The 23,100-nt window shown below is 39.4% G+C and overlaps 1 protein-coding gene across 1 annotated transcript; it reads right to left on the minus strand.

The window, feature by feature from the left end:
• Nucleotides 1-20,416: 20,416 nt before the first annotated feature.
• LOC121985209 lies at nt 20,417-22,869 on the minus strand. Its single transcript, XM_042538515.1, has 2 exons — nt 22,667-22,869; nt 20,417-22,311 (listed from the first exon to the last, which is right to left on the minus strand). Exon 2 carries the CDS (start codon nt 22,215-22,217, stop codon nt 20,637-20,639), a length of 1,581 nt encoding a protein of 526 aa, XP_042394449.1. The 5' UTR covers nt 22,218-22,311; nt 22,667-22,869; the 3' UTR covers nt 20,417-20,636.
• Nucleotides 22,870-23,100: the final 231 nt, after the last annotated feature.

Genomic DNA, 23,100 nt, shown 5'->3' on the forward strand with positions numbered 1-23,100 from the left:
CGGACGCACCGAGCCCGTCGTCTCTCTCCCCGTGCCGTCCTTCTCGCTAGCTGCGTCTTCCGCTCGACTTCCTGTGTTCCTAAGCTCCTGCACACTTAGACACAAGGGTTAGATAAAATATGACCTAACTTAACTTGTTTGATCACATCAAAACACCTTAGGGTTCGAACACTATGTGATATGACTAATTCTTGTCCTAGTGGTATAACATCTTTTAGACTAATGCAATTTATTTACTCATTATTTTCTTCTTCTACAAAAAAAATAGAAAATTTTGTAAGACCATGTTTCTAATTTAACTCTTAAACCATTACCACAAACATGTTGGGAAAGTTATCTTGAAAGTGCTAAAATAATAATCAAGCTCCACTAATAAGAGAAACTTTATATATTGGGATATATCCTCTATTTATTGTCCATTCATTGTGATATTCTCTATTTATTGTGTGTTTATTGTTGTATATTATGTTTCCTTTATCTTGTATAATTCTTATCTGTCTTAGGTTTATATTTTGTATACAAACTTGTCTTGTATTCATTCTTGAGATATATGAGAATATATGTTCTCTCAATAGTTGTGTCTAAGTCTTTATCGTCTTTTACTTTTTTGTTGTGTCGTTTCAATTGCAATGCTTGCCCGTGCAATAAAAGTCACAAGTTACCATTTCATTACTCTTATCTTGTTTCACAATTTTCACTTGATCTAGTTTTTTCTGATGTTTAGACTTCTTCGGTTTTATCTTATGGTGATTATAAATATTATGTTATATTTGTTGAGCACTACAGTAAATATATTTGGTTATACCCATTAAAATGCAAATTAGATATCCACCATGTCTTTCATTGCTTCAAATTTCTTGTGGATAAACGATTTAATCATTATATCTATACACTAACAATGGCGATGAATTCCTTGCACTCAAAGAATTTCTTGGTTTGCAAAACATTTCTCACCTGACCACCCCTCCGTACACCCCTGAGCATAATGACTTCTTTGAACATCATTACCATCATATTGTCAAAATCGGTCTTGTGCTTCTCCACCATGCGTATGTTCCTACATAGTGTTGGCCATTTGCATTTGCCACAGCAGTCTATCTCATTAATCGGTTACTTAAACACAATCTTTCCTACAAATCCTCCTTCGAAAGTCTTTTCAATACATTACCAAATATTTCTAAGCTTCGCATTTTTAGCTGTTTCTGCTATCCTTGGATTTGCCCATATGCTTCACATAAACTTACGCACCACTCTTCCCCTATGTTTTCCTTAGTTACTCCCTGACTCAAAGTGCCTATCTGTGTTATGAGTCTTCCTTTGGAAAAAATTTTGTTTCGCGTCATGTTGTTTTTGTTGAGTCTGAGTTTCCTTTCGCTAGTGGTGGCTATGGTGTTGGTTCCTCTCCTGGAGTATTGCCTAGTGTTCCTTTGGAAGATTTCCTGTCTAGCAACTCTTCTTGTCTTTGCTCATCTGCACTGTCATCCATGCATGCACTCTTTACGCAGCTTGACCCGCCGTACCCTTCACCCGATTCTATGGTCGAACCCCTTCCCACCTCATCAGACCAGCCGCACCCTTTACTCGATTCTACAGCTAAACCCCTTCCCATCTCGTCGGACCTTGGCCACGATTCTCATCCTATGGTTACCCGTTCTAAAAAAATAATATCTTCAAGCTCAATTCTCACTTTAGCCTCACTGCTGTCACTAACATTACTCCATTTGAGTCCACCACACATACTACTACTCTCAAAGATCGCCTCTGGCGTGCAGCTATGTCTATGGAATTTGATGCTCTACTTCATAATGACACTTGGGATTATGTTCCATCTAACATCAATTAGAATGTGGTTGAATGCAAATGGATGTTTCATATTAAACAGAAGTCTGATGGCACTATTGATCGTTACAAGGTCCGTCTAATTGCTAAGGTATTTCATTAGCGTCCGAGTCTTTATTATACTGACATTTTTAGTCCTGTGGCAAAACTGACTATGGTTCATATTCTAATGTCCCTTGTAGTTTCTAAAGGGTGATCTCTTTGTTAGATAGATGTGAATAATACTTTTCTTTGGGGTCAATTGGATGACTATATTTATATGGCTCAGCCTCCTAAGTTTGTTGACTCTAATTTTCCCTCTCATGTTTACAAGTTAAACAAAGCAATTTATGGTCTTAAGTAGGCGCCACACACCTGGTATACTACACTTCATTAGTTTTTACTTAGTGTTGGGTTCACTGGCTCTCGTCTTGACACATCTTTATTTATTTTTTGTTCTAGCGGTGTTACTATGTATCTCCTGGTCTATGTTGATGATATGATTCTCATAGGAAATAATTCAGGCGCACTACAGGGCTTTGTAGATCAATTGAGTATTCGGTTCTCTGTCAAGGATCTGGGTTCCTTGTTTTATTTTTTAGGTGTTGAAGTTGATTCTTATGCAGGGGGCCTATATCTCTCTCAAAAAAAGTATCTCCTTGACAATCTTACCAAGACCAACATGGCTGACTCAAAACTTGTTCAATTTCCTCTCATCACGTCTCCTGTGTTGCACCTTGTAGATGAGTCACCCTTGCGACACAACCTTGTATCATCAAATAGTTGGTAGTTTGCAATATCTTTTATTTACTTGTCCGGATATTGCCTTTACTGTTAACAAACTATCTCAGTTTATACACTCTCCTTCCTCTCTACACTAGCGGTCATCAAACATCTATTGTGCTACCTTAATGGTACGCGTTCCTACAGTATTCTTCTCCTAAAGCATTATTGCCCTTCCTTACATGCCTACTGTGATGCGGATTAGGTTGGTGATGTTGATGATCGCACTTCCACTGGTGCTTATATTATTTTTCTAGGTCCCAATCCAATCTCGTGGAACTCCAAAAAGCATGGATCTGTTGCTCGCTCATCTACTAAGGCTGAATATCAAGCTATCGCCTCTATAGTTGCGAAGCTGTAATGGGTTTGATCCCTTCTTCTTGAACTTGGTGTTGCCCTTGCGCCTTCTCCTGGCTCTTTCTAGTGTGACAACATTAGTACCACTTACTTATGTGTCAATCCTATGTTTCATTATCACATGAAGCACATTGCTCTGAATTATCATTTTGTTCTTGAGCTAGTTTAGAATAATAAAATTTGTGTCTCTAATATCTTGTCCTCTAACCAGTTGGCTAATGCTTTGACCAAGCCTCTCCCTAGTTTACGCCTTCGTGTACTATGTTCCAAGATTGGTGTCTCCACGAGCCCACCATCTTGAGGGGGTCTATTGGGATATATCCTCTATTTATTGTACATTTATTATGATATATCCTCTATTTGTTGTGCATTCATTATTGTATATTGTGTTTCCTTTATCTCGTATAATTCTTTATCTGTCTTAGGTTTATATTTTCTATATAAACTTGTCTTTTATTCATTCTTGAGATATATGAGGATATATATCCTCTCAATAGTTTCTACATTATATAAACTTGCAGAAAGTAGTGATGATCTTCAAATAAAAAATGAAGTAAATTTTTTAGCAACATATAAGTTTAAAATTTTTAAATTTTTATTAGGTATGATATAATATTGCAATTGATACTATTAGTAAATTTTTACAATATAAAAATATGAATACTGTTATTGCATTAAATTAGCTAAAAGGTTTTTTTTAATGATTATAAAGAAAATTAATCCATATCTATTATGATTTCTGCTAAAAAGATTACAAATGAAATGAATATAAAATTAAAATTCGTGAAAAATGTGTAATTTGAATAAATAAATAATTTGGTGAGAATAAAACTAATGAGGTGAAATCTTCACCTGGAGTATCTTTGAAAATTAATTACTTTAATTATATTATTGATCATGCTATTTTCTTGACTTCAAAGTACATTTAAACAATTTAAAATATATGAAAATGATTTTAATTTTTTATATGACATAGAAAAGTTAAATTTTCTTGATGATGATATTCAAAAATAAAATGTTTAAATCTTGATAACTTTTTAACACGTGACATGTTATTTGATATTGATGGTTTACATTTACTTTTAGATTTAAAAGTTTTAAAATAAATAATAAATCCAAAATAAAAAAAAACACTTTAGATATGGAACCTTATAAAAAATAAAAAAATTTCCCAATACATAGATAGTTTATAGAATACTATTGACCATACTCATTAGTATACCTTCAATAGAATTTTTTTTTCAAAATTAAAATTAATAAAATCTTATTTATGTTCAATGTTTTAAGAAAGATTAAATATTTTTGTAATTTTATTAATTGATAAAAAAAATATTTTCAAAACTTGAATATAAAAATTTAATTAATAATTTTGGATCTCAAAAGCTAAAAAAACTAAATTTTATATAAATTTTTTATATAATTAATATTTTAATATTTTTATTTTAAAAAATAAAATTATCATTGTTAGTCTCAAGTTTGAATATATATATATATATATATATATATATATATAACACTCACACAACCACCTCCAACTTCAGTATCAAAGCTAGGGCGATTTCCAACCCTATAGTGGGTTTATGAGCAAAACTTCTAAATACTTAGATTATCTAGATCTAGCTTTACAACCAAAGGAATACATTTTCTTAAACCCAGAGAATACAATTCAGAAATTTTAGCTGGACTTGAATGGAATATTAATTTACAAAATCCAGATGCTTCTCTAAAACCCACTTCTTCTCTTATGTATAAAGACAATAAAAATCAACTTTTTGTCCAATTTTCTGGATATCAACCCACTTTTACACCTGAAATAGAATTAGAAGAAGACTCAGGAACATAGTTAAACTTAATGAATCAACAAATATATATATATGGATCTCAAGTAACCTTGAGATAGCTTAGCTCTCTTGGTGCATTTAAGAGATGAGAAACTTAATGTAAAATTACTAGAGATGGAAGTGAGAAATATGATACAGGAAGGACGCTCATGGGATTAGTAACAAGAAGCTTGGTAGAAGATCTTGTGGCGCGGAAGCCAATTATTGGTGAGCTAAGAGTTGAGTAAAAATATATTCGAGCGTGGGTATATCTCAATTTAGATAGATTAGACTATTAAATGAGTCGAAGTCATATTGTAAATCAACTGAGATAGTCGACTGAGGGCAATCAAGTGGAGTAATTGACTATCATATTATGAGTTTGTTTTTATTTGTGCAATCACCTCATTACTTAGTAGTTGACTAACGCTATCAACTAAGACACATTCTATATTATATTTTTGTTGGATCAGTCGATTGATTATTTATGATCAATTGAGTGATGCAAATATTATACAAGGAATCCAATGGCGGAGGCAAGGGGCGTAGGGGTGTGCGTAAGCACCCCCCTTGCTCCGGGAAGGAAGAGCAAACTGATGTCATAGACACCACCCGGAAGGTTTTGGAGTGGAGCCTGATGTCATAGACACCACCCAGAAGGTTCAATACAATTCTAACCTAATCTTTGAGTTGCGAGAGGAGAAGCAAACTGAGAGATATCGAAGAGTTATGAGGTGGAAAAACCTAGAGCTATGAGGGGGGATAATGGAATTTGGAAGCCTTCCCTCCGGCGAAACGTGGATGCTTCACCGACGTTCAACAAGGTCCAAGTTCTCGAGAGTTCGGGATGTAACAACCCAAATTTCCTCATTACGAGACCTAATAGTGCTTATAAATATTTAGAAATGCTTTAAAATATTCTAGATATTTTTAAAAAAATTTAGAGTATTTTTATGTAATTTTCGGAGTTCGTTTGGTATTTTTACCAAAAGAAGGAAGTTGCAAAAATAAAGAGGTTTGGTTGAGATTCGAACCCGTGACCTCTGACCTAATCCAAGACTTAAGTGAAGCGCGATAGCCAAGCGCTCAAGCAAGTGTTTCGTGATCAAAGTGATGGCGAAATAAATTTAAGTAATAATTGAAACCGAGAATACCCCCTAGTATACAAAAAAAAAGGAATTGGGTTATTTCCTCATGACCTAAAATCTCTTCCTCTTCTCTCTCACGTGCGACAGCACTGTTTGGGTGAAAAGAGAAGGGAAGTTAGGGTTTTGTCTCCGGTGGCCGACCAAGGACCAAATCCGAGAGTCTTCCACACCATCGTGATCACCTCGTCGAGGAGAACGCGTAGACGTGAAGAAGTTGCCGAGATTTCGAGTTTCTCCGAAGCCCTAGAAGCAGATCTTGGCTGTGAGTCTAGGGGATTATGTAAGTGCTTCTCACCTGCAGTAGGAGTAGTTTCGGATTCTTGTTTTCTTCTTGATTTCGAAGCATACTGTAAAGGTTATTGTTTTGAAACTTGCTGCCATGAGTCTCATAAAGAAAATGAAAAGGGAATTGTTTAGATGGCCATGGATAGTTTTAGTTCTGGGAATGTTTAGTGGATTGCAGTAGTTTATTTAGACCTTGCGTTATTAATTGGTTAACCTGCTGTTGGAACTTTTGTTATTAGTCCTGTACATGCAGTTTTTAGACCCCTTGGTTGTGTAACTTAGTATTTCAATTTTGGAATTTCCTTGTTAAATCTGAGCATGAATAATTTTCTCCTTTCAGTATGCAATCCTGAAATTGTTTGTTGCCAGTAAACAGGCGTGGGCAACCTGTTCGTAGCCATGCTAATTTATCTTTGTTGCTGACTTGGTTTGAGTGTGAAGAGTCTTATTAATTGGCACTACAGATTTTGGTTTCTTTTGGAACTTGCTGGACACGAATAGTCCCTTGGGAGCTGTTGTGCAGTTCAGATTTGTGCCATAAAAAGGGCACGAACAGCCTTACCGTTTGGGCTCGGTTTGTGCTATGTAATGAATATGAACAGTTATTTTTTTTTAGTTTACTGTGTAAATTATGAGGCATTCTTTTATTAGAAGTATTAACAAGTAACAAGTATTTTACTTGAAGAGGCTAGTACCCGACTTCCGAGGTTATCGTTAAACAAATCCAGGTGACCGCTTCCGAGGTCTCGGCCCTGGTAAGACCAAGGTCTTTACCCTCGTAGGACTGGTGACTCGCTACCCCAGTCTTTATTAGGGAGAGTGCTTTCATACTAGGCCTGGGCCCAAGAAGAGAGAGATTATTACTATTTTGAAGTATAAGAGTATAAGTTTTGGGAACAAATGGAATGAGCTTCACATAGGTTTAAAAATCAGCAAGTTTAGCTCTTTTATTCTAGCATGTTATTTAGATTTTTTCAGCCTGTTATGATTTCTTTGTTATTAGATGAGCAGCCTTACATGTTTAGCATTTCAGTATGTTTTGATTCCTTTGCTATTAGAAGAGCATGAGCAGTTTTTCTTTTAAAGCATTTAGTTTTAGTTTTTGGTATAGATATATATATACATGCACATCGAGTTTTGTGAGTAGACAGCGCTTACTAAGCATCCGCTTATAGTTGCATTTCCTCTTACTGCAGATAAAGGAAAAGGAAAGCTATAGTGAAGGAAGGCGACAAGAAGGTGCGGGATGGATGTGTGATGTATAGACTATGGAAGCCTTGGGATCTTGCTAAAGAATTTATTGAGATTTTTGCTTTTAGACTGGTTGTGAAATTTAGGTGGATTAAGTCTTTCTTGCATTGTTGGAACTATTCTTTCATGTTGATGGCCTATTCATAGAAGGTTTTATGTATTTAGAATTCTTCCATTTAAATTGCTATGCACATTAGTTCCATTATTTGAGTTGTATCACTGTCGCATACATGTGCAGATTGATATATATTTTAGTTGAGAATAAATACTTGAGTAAAAATGTTGAGATGAGTTATTATGTTTCCAGCTGCTACTAAATTGCATGTTTCGAGTTTTTTTTCTTAAGTTGTTAAGAATGATCATCAATATGTGAGCAAGATTAGTTAAGTAAAGTTAATAGTCAGTAACGTCCCACCCTCACAGACTAGTAGAGAGGAGGGTGGGGTCGTTACAGTTGGTATCAGAGCAGTCCCCATTCTCCAGCATCACACACACTTCAGCATCAGCCTTGTCGTCTTCAAGTAAGAAAGTACTTAAATTCTTTTATTTAATATGTCTTTCCTTATTATTTGCAGTAAAGAGAAATCCTTAGAAGTATTTGCTTATATGTGCTTAAGTGAGATAAAAGTTCTTGTTTTGTTTTTCTATTTTTTTTTATATATGTTTAGAGGGTATAGAGACGATTTCAGGTTTTCTCTCTCTACATGACTAGATGGCAAGAAGAGGGCGTCCTCATACTGCTCGTACTGAGGACCAAACTCAGGAGAACGAAGAGCCCAGAACAACTGAACCTGATCTCTCTGAAGTTGTTGCTCAACTTCATAGACAAGTAGCAGAGCAGCAACAAGTGATTGTCAATCTGATGGCTAATTGGCAGCCAGTACCTCCCACTCCCCCATCTATCAATGTGGAGACCCTGGTGGTGACTGAGGTTCCACCAGCTGCCCTGGAAGTCACCACAGCACCTAAAAGACAAGAAGCATATATGATACAGTGGCTGAAGCTGAAGCTGGAAAGTTTCTCAGGCACGACTGAGCCCTGGGATGCTCAGGCTTGGTTCAAGACACTAGAGAGCACAATGGAGCTTCTTGACTGGCCAGAAGTCGAGAAGGTCAAGTGTGCCTGATAACCATGATTTTACGACATTATTATGATTTATTTATGCATGGTTTTGATGTTGGTTTCCTAGTTTAAATCATGGTTACATTACATTTTGTGCATTGTGTGTATTTTTGGACCTAATTGTAAATTATCTTATTTTTGGTATTATTTGATACTAATATTTGATTCTTATTTTGCAGGCATCAAAGGATCTTAGATTTGGATCTATTTGGACCGAAATTGGGCTCGAATCGGAGTTTAAACAAGAAGATCAAGCTTTGGGTCGATTTGGGCCGTTTATCAAGAATAGGACAGATCTAGACCATCCGTTGAAGATCTGGCCGATCCAACTTAATGGGGAGCAGATCTGAGCTATTGAGGAAGATCCAGAAGTTTTGATGCAGATCTGAGTTCATCTAGCTATTGATCCAGCCCGATTTAATCTGGGCCGTTCATTGAATACTGTGCAGATCCGGGCCATCCAGTGATGATCTGATCGATCCGACTTAAGGGAGAGTAGATCCAGACCCTAGAGCAAGATCAGTACCTTCAGATCGGATTTTGGGCAAACTTTCACCATTGATTTAGCTCCAAATCAATCCCAGCCGTCCGTTCAGATCCAGATCTGATTCAAAACAGAAGCTACAAGACCCAGCTTCCTTCGTCGATCCCCTTCACGTAGCTCAGTCCCGGCGCGCGTCTTCCAGCGGATTTCGGCCCCGATTCTTTCTCCAATCGATCTTCTCAAGCTTCTACCTCGGTGATAATCTCTACGGCAGCTCATCTCGATCATCTGGAGCCTCCGGTGGGTGTTTCTTCCGGCGAATTTTGCATTTCTGTTCTTCTTTGTTCCAACGCCGATTTGGAGGTGGTCTTCCAATCGGCGACTCTGATTCCCATCAGAGACGCTTGGAGGTGGTCCGTCGGCATTCCTGAGCTTCATCCGATGCCCATCCGCAATCCACAGTGCTCATTCCGATCCAGAGTTTCAGATTTGCAAATTTCCAGCATTTTTGGCACTTGAGTGGGTTCCGGGATGTTCTTAGCTCGCCGGGGGTGGTCCGTCGGTGTAGCTGAACCTTCCTCGAGCTGATACGCTACTGAGAGTATTCATTGAGGTCCAAAGTTGGGTGGTCTCGACGTTGGCACTCTTGTGTGACGGCAAGAGTGTGAAACTTGTATGGATTGGTTGTGAGTTGGATCGGTTAGGGTTTATTTAGCTTTGTTACTGTTTTATAGTTTAGCACAGATTACTTTTATGTTTTGTTATCTTTTTATGCAAGTAGTTAGCATTTCTTTCTTTGTTGAAGCTTAGTTTAATTTTAATTTGTTGCTTGGTTAAGTGTTTAGAGTTTAAATTCAAGCTAGGGTTTTAATTGGTGTTGTAGATCAGATTTATTTACATCTTGTATTTCATTCCTTAGTTTAAGAGTGTGTCAATGATTTAATCTCAATGTAGGAGTGACAATACGTTAAGGTTTGATTGTTGGCACATAGGTAGGTTTTAGTTATGCTTTAGATTAATTTCTTTACTGCTGTGTTTTCCTTTGTAGATTTATATTCAAAGCTTTAAAACCCCCAACTCCATTTTTATATCGAAAACCCCAAAAATAGGAATAAAAAAATACAATCCTAAATTACATCATACTGTTGGTTCCTCGGATCGATCCTGGGCTCGTTACTACAACATTATTGTTTAATTAAGGGGTTCAGTGGAAAATATATTTGTACAATTTGATTAGCGGATGTGACAGATTCTACTTATCAGTGCCTCCTTCTGCCTATCTGAAGATGCTCGTATGTGGTGGGAGAGAGTTAAGAGCAAGAGAGCAGCCAACCAGAAGAGCTGGGCTGACTTTGAGACAGAGTTTTATGAAGAATTCTTCCGCCAACGGATCACCAATAAACATTATGAGGAGTTTATAGAATTCAGACAGGGTGACCTGCCAGTAGAAGAAGCAGTCAAGAGATTCAACAGGCTAGCTCGTCTCTGCCCAGAGCTAGTAAGTACAGAGAAAGAACGAGTCAGACTGATGCTCCGAATGCTGAGGCCAGAAATAGCACTTAACGTGAATAGTGGAACTCACCGACCACAGACTGGTGAAGAGCTGGTCAGCAGGGCATTAGTCGCTGAGCACTATCTGAACATCATCAAGGCACAACAAACGCAACTCAAGCCAGTCAAGGTCGAGGACAAGACAGCAGGGAATCAGAAACCCCAGGCAAGTAAGCAGAACTGGAAGGGTAAAGATAACAAAAGCAAACGATGAAATACAGGAGGCAACCAAAAGGGAGGTCCAGTAGATAAGCAGGCCAAGTTCCCTCCCTGCCCTAAATATGGGAGACTACATCCAGGAGCTTGTCTTGTGGGTATGACTGGATGTTATTCGTGTGGTCAAGAAGGACACCTGGCTAAGGTGTGTCCTAATAAGCTCAAAGCACCTCAGCAACAGGCAGCGCAATACGGGAACAAGCCTCAGTTACACTACATGCCTGCAACTCTGGACGGACCTCAACTCAGTCAAGGAAGGTTGGAAGCTCCACCAGTTCCAGCCAGTGCCAGAGTATTCTCCCTCACTAAAGAGGAAGCTTCTAGTGCCTCCACGGTCGTAACAGGTCAAGTAGTTATTTTTCAGCATTTAACTATTGTACTATTTGATACTGGGGCGACCCATTCTTTTATATCAGTACCCTTTGCCAAGGAATCTCAAGTGCCTACAGAAAGCATGAACTCCAAGTTCTTGACAACCCTACCTTCTGGGGAAGTCATGGAGTCCAACCAGTGGCTTCGTGCTGTACCAGTCAAAATTTTAGACCGAGAGCTATATGTTAATTTAGTAGTCCTAGAGATGCTGGATTTTGACGTTATTCTGGGTATGGATTTTCTCAGTAAGTACAGCGCTTCGGTGGACTGCCGCAGAAGGAAAGTGATTTTCAGCCCAGAAGGTGAACCATCCTTTGAGTTTATGGGAGCGTCGAAGAGGAAGACTCAGAAATTCCTCTCTTCCCTAGCAGCCCATCAGATATTAGCTAAAGGGTGTACTGGTTTTCTGGTGTACATTGTGAATGCAGAAGAACAAGAAGGACCCAAGCAGGAAGATGTTCGGGGTAGTCTGTGAGTATCCAGAGGTATTTCCAGAAGAGCTACCTGGATTACCTCCCAACAGAGAAGTGGAGTTTGAAATTGAGTTGGTTCCTGGCACCGGTCCAATTTCCAAAACTCCGTACCGGATGTCTCCAGCAGAGCTGAAAGAACTACAAGAACAACTCCATGAGCTGCTTGACAAAGGTTTCATCCGCCCTAGTCATTCACCATGGGGAACTCCAATGTTGTTTGTTAAGAAGAAAGATGGATCTATGCGGATGTGCATAGATTATAGAGCACTGAATAAAGTAACAGTTAAGAACAAGTACCCTCTTCCCAGAATAGATGATCTCTTTGATCAGCTAAGAGGGGCCACAGTTTTCTCGAAGATAGATTTACGCTCTGGATACCATCAGTTGAAAGTGAAATAAAGTGATATACCCTGAACAGCTTTCAGGATCAGATATGGACATTACGAGTTTGTAGTCATGCCTTTTGGAGTGACTAATGCACCTGCGGTCTTCATGGACTTAATGAACAGAGTGTTCAGAGAATACCTTGACAAGTTTGTCATCGTGTTCATCGACGACATTCTGATCTATTCAAGAACCCCAGAGGAGCATGACACGCACTTGAGAATAGTACTGCAGACCCTTCAGCAAAAGCAGCTTTATGTCAAATTCTCAAAGTGTGAGTTCTGGTTAGAGCAGGTGGCATTTCTAGGTCACATCATCTCTAAAGAAGGTATCCAGGTGGATCCTGCCAAAATAGAAGCGGTCAACAACTGGTGTAGACCCAAGAACGCCAGGGAGATCAGAAGCTTCCTTGGTTTAGCTGGGTATTACAGGAAATTCGTGGAAGACTTTTCCAGGATAGCCTCTCCACTAACAACCCTAACTAGGAAGGACAAGAAGTTTGAATAGTCAGACAAATGTGAGCAAAGTTTCCAGGCCTTGAAGAAAAGACTGACCAGTGCTCCCGTTCTGATTGTTCCAGAGAGGGGCAAGAGTTTTGACATCTACAGTGATGCTTCCAAGATGGGCCTTGGAGTTGTTCTCATGCAAGAGGGGAAGGTTATAACCTATGCTTTCAGACAACTCAAAGACTATGAGAGGAATTATCCCACTCATGATCTTGAGCTGGCAGCTGTAGTCTTTGCACTAAAACTCTGGCGACATTATTTATATGGAGTTCAGTGCAGAATCTTCACAGACCATCAGAGCTTGAAGTATTTCTTTACCCAGAAAGACTTAAACATAAGACAGCGCATGTGGTTAGAGTTGGTTAAAGATTATGACTGTGAAATCCTCTACCACCCAGGTAAAGCTAACAAAGTGGTGGATGCACTAAGCCGAAAATCCAGTGCAACCCTGATGCTCTTGTCATCACTAACACTGCCACTGCAGAAGGAATTGTCAGACTTTGGAGTTGAAATTATTTATGGACAACTCTCTGCATTGACCTTAGAGTCAACCCTGCTTGAGGATATACAGAGAAAGCAAAGTGAAAACCCAGATATCCAGAAGATCAAGCAAGGGATACAAAAAGAAGAAAATTCAGAGTTTCGGGTATCAGGCAGTGGAATCCTCTATCAGGGGAGCCGCCTTTGTGTCCCCAATGATGAGGAATTGAGAAAGAAGATTTTAGAAGAAGCTCATAGTACACCGTACTCCATGCACCCTGGTTCCACCAAGATGTATCGGGATTTGAAGCAGAGATTCTGGTGGTCTGGACTCAAGAGAGATGTTGCAAAATATGTCAGTACCTGCCTGACATGCCAGAGAGTCAAAGCAGAGCACCAGAGCCCAGGAGGAGTCCTACGACCCCTCCCAATACCAGAGTGGAAGTGGGAAGAAATATCCATGGACTTTATAACAGGTCTTCCAAGGACCACTAATGGGTACGATGCGATATGAGTGATAGTGGACAGGTTGACAAAGTCTGCCCATTTTCTAGCCATCAAGGTGTCCCACTCTATAGAGCAGTTGGCACAGCTATATGTTAAGGAAGTGATCAGACTTCATGGAGTCCCGAAGTCAATTATTTCTGATAGGGATGGGTGCTTCACCTCTCATTTTTGGGAGTGTGTCCAGAATGCATTAGGCACCAAACTCAAGTTCAGCACAGCCTTCCATCCCCAGACTGATGAACAGACGGAACGAGTAAATCAGGTTTTAGAAGACATGCTCAGGGCTTGTGCATTAGATTAAGGGAAGTTGGTGCAAGTATCTGTACTTAGCTGAATTCGCCTACAACAATAGCTACCAGGCTACTATCAAGATGGCACCTTATGAGGCACTGTATGGTCGAAAGTGCAGATCACCCATATGCTGGCTGGAGACTGGAGAAAGAAAAGAGATAGAATCAGAACTAGGCAGGCAAACTGAAATGGTAGATGAAACCACTCAGGCTATCCAGAAGATCAGACAAAGAATTGAGACTGCCCAGAGTAGGCAGAAAAGTTATGCTGACGCACGCCGTAGGCCACTTGAATTCCAAGTAGGGGATTCAGTCTTTCTCAAAGTTGCTCCTATGAAGGGAGTGATGAGATTTGGCAAAAAGGGCAAGTTAAGTCCCCGCTACGTAGGGCCTTACCTGATCACAGAGAGGATTGGGAAAGTAGCTTACAAGTTGGACTTACCACAAGATATGTCAGCAATACACAACGTATTTCATGTCTCTATGCTAAAGAAGTGCCTCCACGATCCTAGCCAAGTGATTCAGCCTCAGTCAGTGCAGATCCAGGAGGATCTTAGCTATGAGAGCAGACCTACACAGATAGTGGACAGAGGAGTTAAGAGACTAAGGAACAAAGAAGTACCACTAGTGAAGGTCATCTGGCAGAATCAAAAGCACGAGGAAGTTACCTGGGAGCGTGAGGACAACATGAGACAGAGATATCCAGAATTATTCTAAGTTCGAGGATGAACTTTTATAAGGTATGGGGAATTGTAACAATCCAAATTTCCTCATTACAAGTCCTAATAGTGCTTATAAATATTTAGAAATGCTTTAAAATATTCTAGAGATTTTTAGAAATTTTTAGAGTATTTTTATGTAATTTTCGGAGTTCGTTTGGTATTTTTACCAAAAGAAGGAAGTTGCAAAAATAAAGAGGTTCGGTTGAGGTTCGAACCCGTGACCTCCGACCTGATACAAGACTTAAGTGAAGCGCGATAGCCAAGCGCTCAAGCAAGTGTTTCGTGATCAAAGTGATGACAAAATAAATTTAAGTAATAATTGAAACCGAGAATACCCCCTAGTATAAAAAAAAAAGGAATTGGGTTATTTCCTCATGACCTAAAATCTCTTCCTCTTCTCTCTCTCGTGTGACAGCACTGTTTGGGCGAAAAGAGAAGGGAAGTTAGGGTTTTGTCTTCGGCGGCCGGCCAAGGACCAAATCCGAGAGTCTTCCACACCATCGCGATCACCTCGTCGAGGAGAACGCGTAGACATGAAGAAGTTGCCAAGATTTCGAGTTTCTCCGAAGCCCTAGAAGCATATCTCGGCTGTGAGTCTAGGGGATTCTGTAAGTGCTTCTCACCTGCAGTAGGAGTAGTTTCGGATTCTTGTTTTCTTCTTGATTTCGAAGCATACTGTAAAGGTTATTGTTTTGAAACTTGCTGCCATGAGTCTCATAAAGAAAATGAAAAGGGAATTGTTTAGATGGGCATGGATAGTTTTAGTTCTGGGAATGTTTAGTGGATTGCAGTGGTTTATTTAGACCTTGCATTATTAATTGCTTAACCTGCTGTTAGAACTTTTGTTATTAGTCCTGTACATGCAATTTTTAGACCCCTTGGTTGTGTAACTTAGTATTTCAATTTCGGAATTTCCTTGTTAAATCCGAGCATGAATAGTTTTCTCCTTTCAATATGCAGTCCTGAAATTGTTTGTTGCCAGTAAACAGGCGTGGACAGCCTGTTCGTAGCCATGCTGATTTATCTTTGTTGCTGACTTGGTTTGAGTGTGAAGAGTCTTATTAATTGGCACTACAGATTTTGGTTTCTTTTGGAACTTGCTGGACACGAACAGTCCCTTGGGAGCTACTGTGCAGTTCAGATTTGTGCCATAAAAAGGGCATGAACAACCTTACCGTTTGGGCTCGGTTTGTGCTATGTAATGAATATGAACAGTTTTTTTTTTAGTTTACTGTGTAAATTATGAGGCATTCTTTTATTAGAAGTATTAACAAGTAACAAGTATTTTACTTGAAGAGGCTAGTACCCGACTTCCGAGGTTGTCGTTAAACAAATCCAGATGACCGGTTCCGAAGTCTCGACCCTGGTAAGACCAATGTCTTTACCCTCGTAGGACTGGTGGCTCGCTACCCCAGTCTTTATTAGGGAGCGCGCTTTGGTACTACACCTGGGCCCAAGAAGAGAGAGATTATTACTATTTTGAAGTATAAGAGTATAAGTTTTGGGAACAAATGGAATAAGCTTCACATAGATTTAAAAATCAGCAAGTTTAGATCTTTTATTCTAGCATGTTATTTAGATTTTTTCAGCCTGTTATGATTTCTTTGTTATTAGATGAGCAGCCTTACATGTTTAGCATTTCAGTATATTTTGATTCCTTTGCTATTAGAAGAGCATGAGCAGTTTTTCTTTTAAAGCATTCAGTTTTAGTTTTTGGCATAGATATATATATACATGCACATCGAGTTTTGTGAGTAGACAGCGCTTACTAAGCATCCGCTTATAGTTGCATTTTCTCTTACTGCAGATAAAAGAAAAGGAAAGCTATAGTGAAGGAAGGCGACAAGGAGGTGCGAGATGGATGTGTGATGTCTGGACTATGAAAGCCTTGGGATCTTGCTAAAGAATTTATTGAGATTTTTGCTTTTAGACTGGTTGTGAAATTTAGGTGGATTAAGTCTTTCTTGCATTGTTGGAACTATTCTTTCATGTTGATGGCCTATTCATAGAAGGTTTTATGTATTTAGAATTCTTCCATTTAAATTGTCATGCACATTAGTTCCATTATTTGAGTTGTATCACTGTCGCATACATGTGCAGATTGATATATATTTTAGTTGAGAATAAATACTTGAGTAAAATGTTGAGATGAGTTATTATGTTTCCAACTGCTACTAAATTACATGTTTCGAGTTTTTTTTCTTAAGTTGTTAAGAATGACCATCAATATATGAGCAAGATTAGTTAAGTAAAGTTAATAGTCAGTAACGTCCCACCCTCACAGACTAGTAGAGAGGAGGGTGTGGTCGTTACACGGGAAGGGAAAAGTGAAATTGTAGGCGATGAAGGAACTACGAGATTAAGCCTGGTTGTATAATTTTTGCTTATATAGAAATGGAAATGAAGTAAAGAAAATGCATTTGATATTAAAAATACCATGAAAATGAAAATAATAAAACAAAGACCGCAATGAACAAATTAAACCATGTTCAGAGTAAAAAATATTTTGAAATTGAAAAGTATTTATTTTTCAAAAACTAAAGAAGAATTGTTTGTTAAAATTTTAACTGAATAATTATTACAAATTTATTTTTTTAAAAAAATATATAACACATTACAACATTCACAGTTGTTGGAGCTCTCAGAGAGCTCCTTCGTTATCAGATTCATGTCACGTCAAAAATAAAAAAAATTATACATCTCTCCATTATTAAAAGAACCTCTCAATAACTTTTTCATAAGTCCCACATTTTCTAAACCCCTGCACCATATATCTCTCTCCTAATTTAAAAAGCACCTCAAATATTATATTTAAATTAAAAAAAATTATTTTAATTAAAAAATTATGGAGCCCTCCTCGCCGAATGGGAAGGAGCTCCTTCCGTATCGTCACATCCGCAGTGGGAGCTCGGAGCTCCCACTGTGGATGCCCATAGTAGCTAAGGAGGGTTGATTAATCTTTAGAAGAGTTGAGTTGATATCAATTTCAACCTCAAAATGCTGAAGCCAAACATACAGTAAACTTTGCGGTTGTAGGATTGAACAATACGTGGTTTTTGGAGCTATACTATCTTAAATTTTTGTCTAGCACGCCATTACATTCCACTTAAGGAATCGGTTCGCAAGCCGTGGTATTCAATCAATGATAGTTGACTGATGGTTGATTGTCAATTAATTGGTGAACCCTAGATGAAGTAGTTATTGTATTACGTGAGCTGAGGAAATTGGTGGCATCAGTTGTCGATTTATAGGTGCCACGTCAACATCACCGTGTCAAATTTTGGTTGCGTGGAGGAGCCTTTAGAAAAGAGTTCAGAGGCCACAAAGACAATAAAAGTAGATTGATTACTTTATTATTTTTATTGTTGTTTTGTTGATCTACATTTAAAGCCCCATGGTTCTATTGTAAGCCTCCATGGTTATATCCGCCTCGTACATTTTTTTTTTTAAGAGGAGAAAGATAGATATTCGAAGAATGATCATTAAAGATCATAGACGGTGGATTAGGAGTTTGGGCCTACTGAACCATATCAAATTGTCTAGTGTGTTGTTGTACGTGCTTGTTTTACTTAGTATTAACTTTGTTTTATGACCTCGATGAGGTTGCACCAAGAAAAAAGGTTACTTTTGTTTGTCGACGTGCTATTTATCCCTCCCCTATAGCATTGACATTCACCTCACTATCACCATATTCCAATAGACTTGACCATCAAGACCGTTATATTCGATGTATAGTGGACCGGTATTGAGCATTTGACTCGAGGACTTCAGCTATTAAACAAAATTTTTCTATTTAATGTTGTAGTTGTACTAGTCTACTACTAATCAATCAAAAATAGTGAGTGTTCGGAAGTAATCATCAACCAATAGATTATAGGTCTTGAAATAGGAGCTTAAGGGTTATGGAACCACTTTACATCTAAGTGTTTTTGTTTATATTTTTTACTTTCCGTTTCATATTTGTATGAACTTACCTTGCTAAGAAATTAGTAAGATTATTTTAAGTTTTGAATTCAGGGACGGTCATTTCTTCAATCATTTACTTCCAGTCGCAACAATCTTGACTTGATCAAATCCGCGTTCGAAGCCCACCCTTCTTCCATCACCTATAACCATAAGTCAAATGCTTCAGCAGGTTCAAGCTTAGCATGTTCAAATGAATCAGTGCTTGACTAACCCAATAGATAATAAATACAAAATAATTAAATTTGATTTTTTTTTTCAAGGTTATTTACATCCTCATTTGGTCACAAGTTTAGGTCTCAGTAAAAAGATACCAATGAGGGTACTGCACGTATTAACTCATTGTGTTCCCAAATGGCTTCTAAATGAAAATAGCATTGCCATCCAACTTTAACCTGTTTGACTATCATGTTCGTGAAATGGCGTTAGTATTGACACATGAAACACTGGGTGCCTTCATCAAAAAAGAGTTTAAGGCTAAACAGTATGTCAATGCTCCAACTCACTCTGAGATCTCAAATGGCCAACAAATTTAGGAGCTAGTTTCTTGCCGAGATGAACTGTTCTACCCCTTTCTTCGGCAACACACGTAGAGAAACATAGTTTCCTACCTCAAACTCTAACTCCGACTGACATAGCTTTCTTGACAAATAAGGTATATGTTCTCCTCTTGGATTAGCCATCCTTCTGAGGGCAGTAGGTTGTACAAATCTCAACCTTGTCCCTGAAGTCGCATACAAGCTCTCCTACAATCAAGAAGTAAAATTAAGCCAATCCGAATAATCCGATGATTGTGTCTCACCCCTTCTCGCCACTGGCAGAGCCCCAAAACAAAATCAATGGCAAAGTGTTTCCACTTCCTCTTTGGTACAAGATACCTAGTGAGAGAGCTATACAACCATATCTAGTGCATATATAAGAAAATTAGACTTGCCATGCTGTCAAAAATTTGTTGCATAAATCAGAATAGAGTGTTTTGTGGGAATGGCTCGAGCACCTATGAAATTTTATGCGTTGATGGGGCTGAGGGTAGATGTTTGCCAAAATGGGGAGAGAGTTTATGGTTCCATAGGAGGCTAATTGGGTAGTACAAAGCTAAACATGAAGAAGGGTGAGGTCGAAACTAAGCAGCAGCAGAGAATAGAGAGCTATGACGAACGAATTAGTAGCAGCAGAGCTTAAGATGGGTGGGGGGGAGGGGAGGTTTTATAAAAATGAGATAATGAGATCAGAGGGGGCAAAGATGGATAGTTTTAGGGTTACAATAGAGAAGAGCACCTGACTAGGAAAAGAGCTGCATGCAACACAATGAAAAAGAAATGGGAGGACCACAACACAGAGAAGAGTAATGGCCAAGACAGAGAGGAAGGGAAGAAACAAAATATTATCATACTTGAAGCTCACCAAGCAAGAGGCCGAAAAAAATTGACCGTATTATCATATTTGAAGGAGAAGCTTACCAAGGAATAGTCTGAAAAATGGCACATATTGTTATATGTCATGGCTGCTGCTTAGATAAGAAAGTCCAGGTTTTAAACAATATGTACTTCACAGTGGCTAAGATGCTGCATAATAAGATTACTAGCAGACACTACCACAGTCATTAAACCCTTGTACCTAATAAACCAAACACCAAAGTAAATAGGATAGGAGCAACTTGAGCCTGCACAATACTAATATCCACATAGTACCAAAAGGAAATACCCAACATAGTGACCTCAATAAAATTGCTTAGTAAGTACACTGCAGAATTTAATAATCTACAAGTGACCCAGTAGTTAGGAACAATAGCCATTTATCCAGATACACTTCTGAAAAACAAAAATAAGAAAAAAGGACATCAATGGATTTTCTCATGAATAAATAATTAATTATGGGCAAATGTACCTAAGACTGATCAAATTGTCACTAATTTTTCAATGTTCCTGGTTTGTATTCCGACTACAAATAACACAATAAAGAGCCGGTGGAACAAAGTTGCAAGAGAAGCTCAATAATAAGGGTGAGCTTTTCATTCCATCAATTCCTTTTGATGAGATAAAGTTAGTAAACAATGAAAAATTGACCATGGAAACCAAACAAAAGCACACTAAATTACTGCCCATCAGGTCAACATAAGGTCATTGGCACCAAGATGAGGAGGGCGCATACATACTTGAACCTCATGCTCTTCAGGGCCAGCACTATGCTTAGGAATCATAATCTCTAATACGGTGCCTGATTCATCGTAGTAGGCTTCGATCTTTGCATCTTCTGGAATCCGTGTAGGTAGTGGTATTTCTCTTACAAATTCTCCTGGAGGGCAATGCTCAGGGGAAGGATCTGTCAGTTTGAATGTCCTATCGTGCCGCTTTATATAGGGCATCCGAGCAGTACTGACACAGGATATTTTTACTATTCCATGTGTAAGATTGTTTTTCCAGGATACCTTCACTCGTTGCTGATCAGAGAAAGGCAGGCTAACCATAATCAGGTATCCTTCTTCATCCTCATAGATCGTTTTCGCAGCAGTCACTGGGCCACATGCATGCCTCATCACACCAGTGAACTCATTTGCCCATGAAGGCTCAGCTGGATGTACTTCCATATCCTGAGGCCTGTCTGAATATGGATTACCAGTCATACCGCAATCCTCATTTCCTCCATGGGAAAAGAAGTCCTTTCTGCGCTTACTACACACAGGAGAAAGATCCATACCATCTCCACTTGAATGATTTGATGGCTGGGTTGACAGATTGAGTCCCGAACCATTAAGCAATTTCCTTGAAGTGGGTTGTGATGTATTCTTCAAAGGTGGTGGAGGTCTCTCAAGCTCAAAATCTGTGCTTGGAAGAGTCCTCCAGGACTCATAATCGATAGCTTCGGGGGGGATGGAGAAATTGAGGTCCCTTCCAGTGAGCTCCATCCACTTCTTATGATCAGCCTCTATGACTGCTGAAAGGTTCGGAGACCTTACCACTTCAATCCCATGGACGCACTGAGGGTTAGATAACCCTCTGTACTGCTTCCTCTGCATCCGGTGAGATCGCATGAACCCTTTATCAACACCAAATGGGAACTGAGGCTCTCCTTGGCGTGAGTGGCCGTTCATGTAACTTCGCAGCTGCATCTTTCCCAGCGCGTTCTCTGGCCTCTCCTTGAAGACCCACATGTACATGTTTTCCATGTCATGCTGAACGAGAAACACATCGAGACGGAGGACGGACTTGTCAAACCCTGAGACACCATTTGCATCTCGAACGACCTTGCACTTGGATTTCTCTACAAGCGCAGGCTTAAAATAAAAACTGAAGAAAAACCATGCTCCCCATATGCTGTCCCCTCTCTTGGCGCACTTACGGGCTCCGGCAGCACTAGCAATGCTACCTGCCTTGGGGAGGTTGAGGAGAGCATCAGCCTCACAGATCTGGGGGCCCAGGCTGACGTCCAACATATCCATAGGGTCAGGATCCCAGGGCTGTGGCGGAGGGGACTGGTCAACCAAGAGAGGAAGATTGATGTCCGGCGGGCTGGAAAGGGCGATGTGGTGATGCTGGTGGATGACAGAGAGCTCCCGGTCACTGTCTTCAAGAGGGGAGATGGCCATCCCCGGCAGGCCTGCAGGATCCATGGAGAGGAGGGTGGAAGGGTGGTGATGGAGGTGGTGGTTCTCCATGGACAGGGTGGTAAGGATGGACTCGCCCATGGCGTGCTCTCGCTCCCCCCTATCTGTCTCTTCCTCTTCAAGATTACCACCCCCTTTCACCTTCCAATCCAGCCTACCTGGTAGGGTTCGAGACCTACAAGATCCAACAGAAGCATCCAACATATATATAAACAAAATCCACAATTCCATTACAACCAAATTCTTAACAACCAAACCAAATCCCTTTTCAGTGCTCGCCCCGTGAAAAAAAAAAAATACAAACTTCAGCCAATTTCTCGCATCAAAGAAGCAACAAATTGTAAACTTCAACATCCATCTTTAAACCTAAAATCAATCAGCCCCCCGTAAAGCAAGGGGCAGGGAATAGAAAGATAAAACAGGGAGACCCCCACACACAGATGAAACCTAACCTCGCCTCCGGTCAAGCAGAAGCTACTACATCAACTCTTATTCTAACCCTAAAACGAAGAAATTCATCAAAAGCATACCTTTTGGAGCTAGAAGGAGGCAAAAAGGGTTGAAATCGTGAAAGAACAAAGCAATCTGGACGCCTCCGTTGCGGCGGCCGCCGCCTCCATTAGCGCGAGGGATCGCGAGAGGAGAGGAGAGGAGAAGGAAGGGGAGGAAGGAAGGGCAACGGTGACGGTGCCGTTTAAGAAACCAGCGGGACTTGGGAGTTGGGACCCGGCCTCCACCGGATGAGACCCGAGTTTGCCGTTAACTAACGGAGACGACACGGTCCCTTCTTAGCTGTGTGACTGACCTGGTTGTTTTTGGATTTATACCCTTAATTATTTTATTAATTGTGGTGATGGATTTTCGACCCCTATTTTCGTATTTTAACAAATTGTTGTTGGAATTTTAATTGTTTTTTTCGTAACAATGAGGAGAATAAGTTATCATACAATCTCTATTCAATTTG

Source organism: Zingiber officinale, chromosome 5B, assembly GCF_018446385.1.
Source record: "Zingiber officinale cultivar Zhangliang chromosome 5B, Zo_v1.1, whole genome shotgun sequence".
NCBI classification, from domain to species: domain Eukaryota; kingdom Viridiplantae; phylum Streptophyta; class Magnoliopsida; order Zingiberales; family Zingiberaceae; genus Zingiber; species Zingiber officinale.

Bases quoted from the DNA above. Each gene is read 5' to 3' on its own strand.
- LOC121985209 (XM_042538515.1), bottom strand. From the start codon at position 22,217: ATGGGCGAGTCCATCCTTACCACCCTGTCCATGGAGAACCACCACCTC.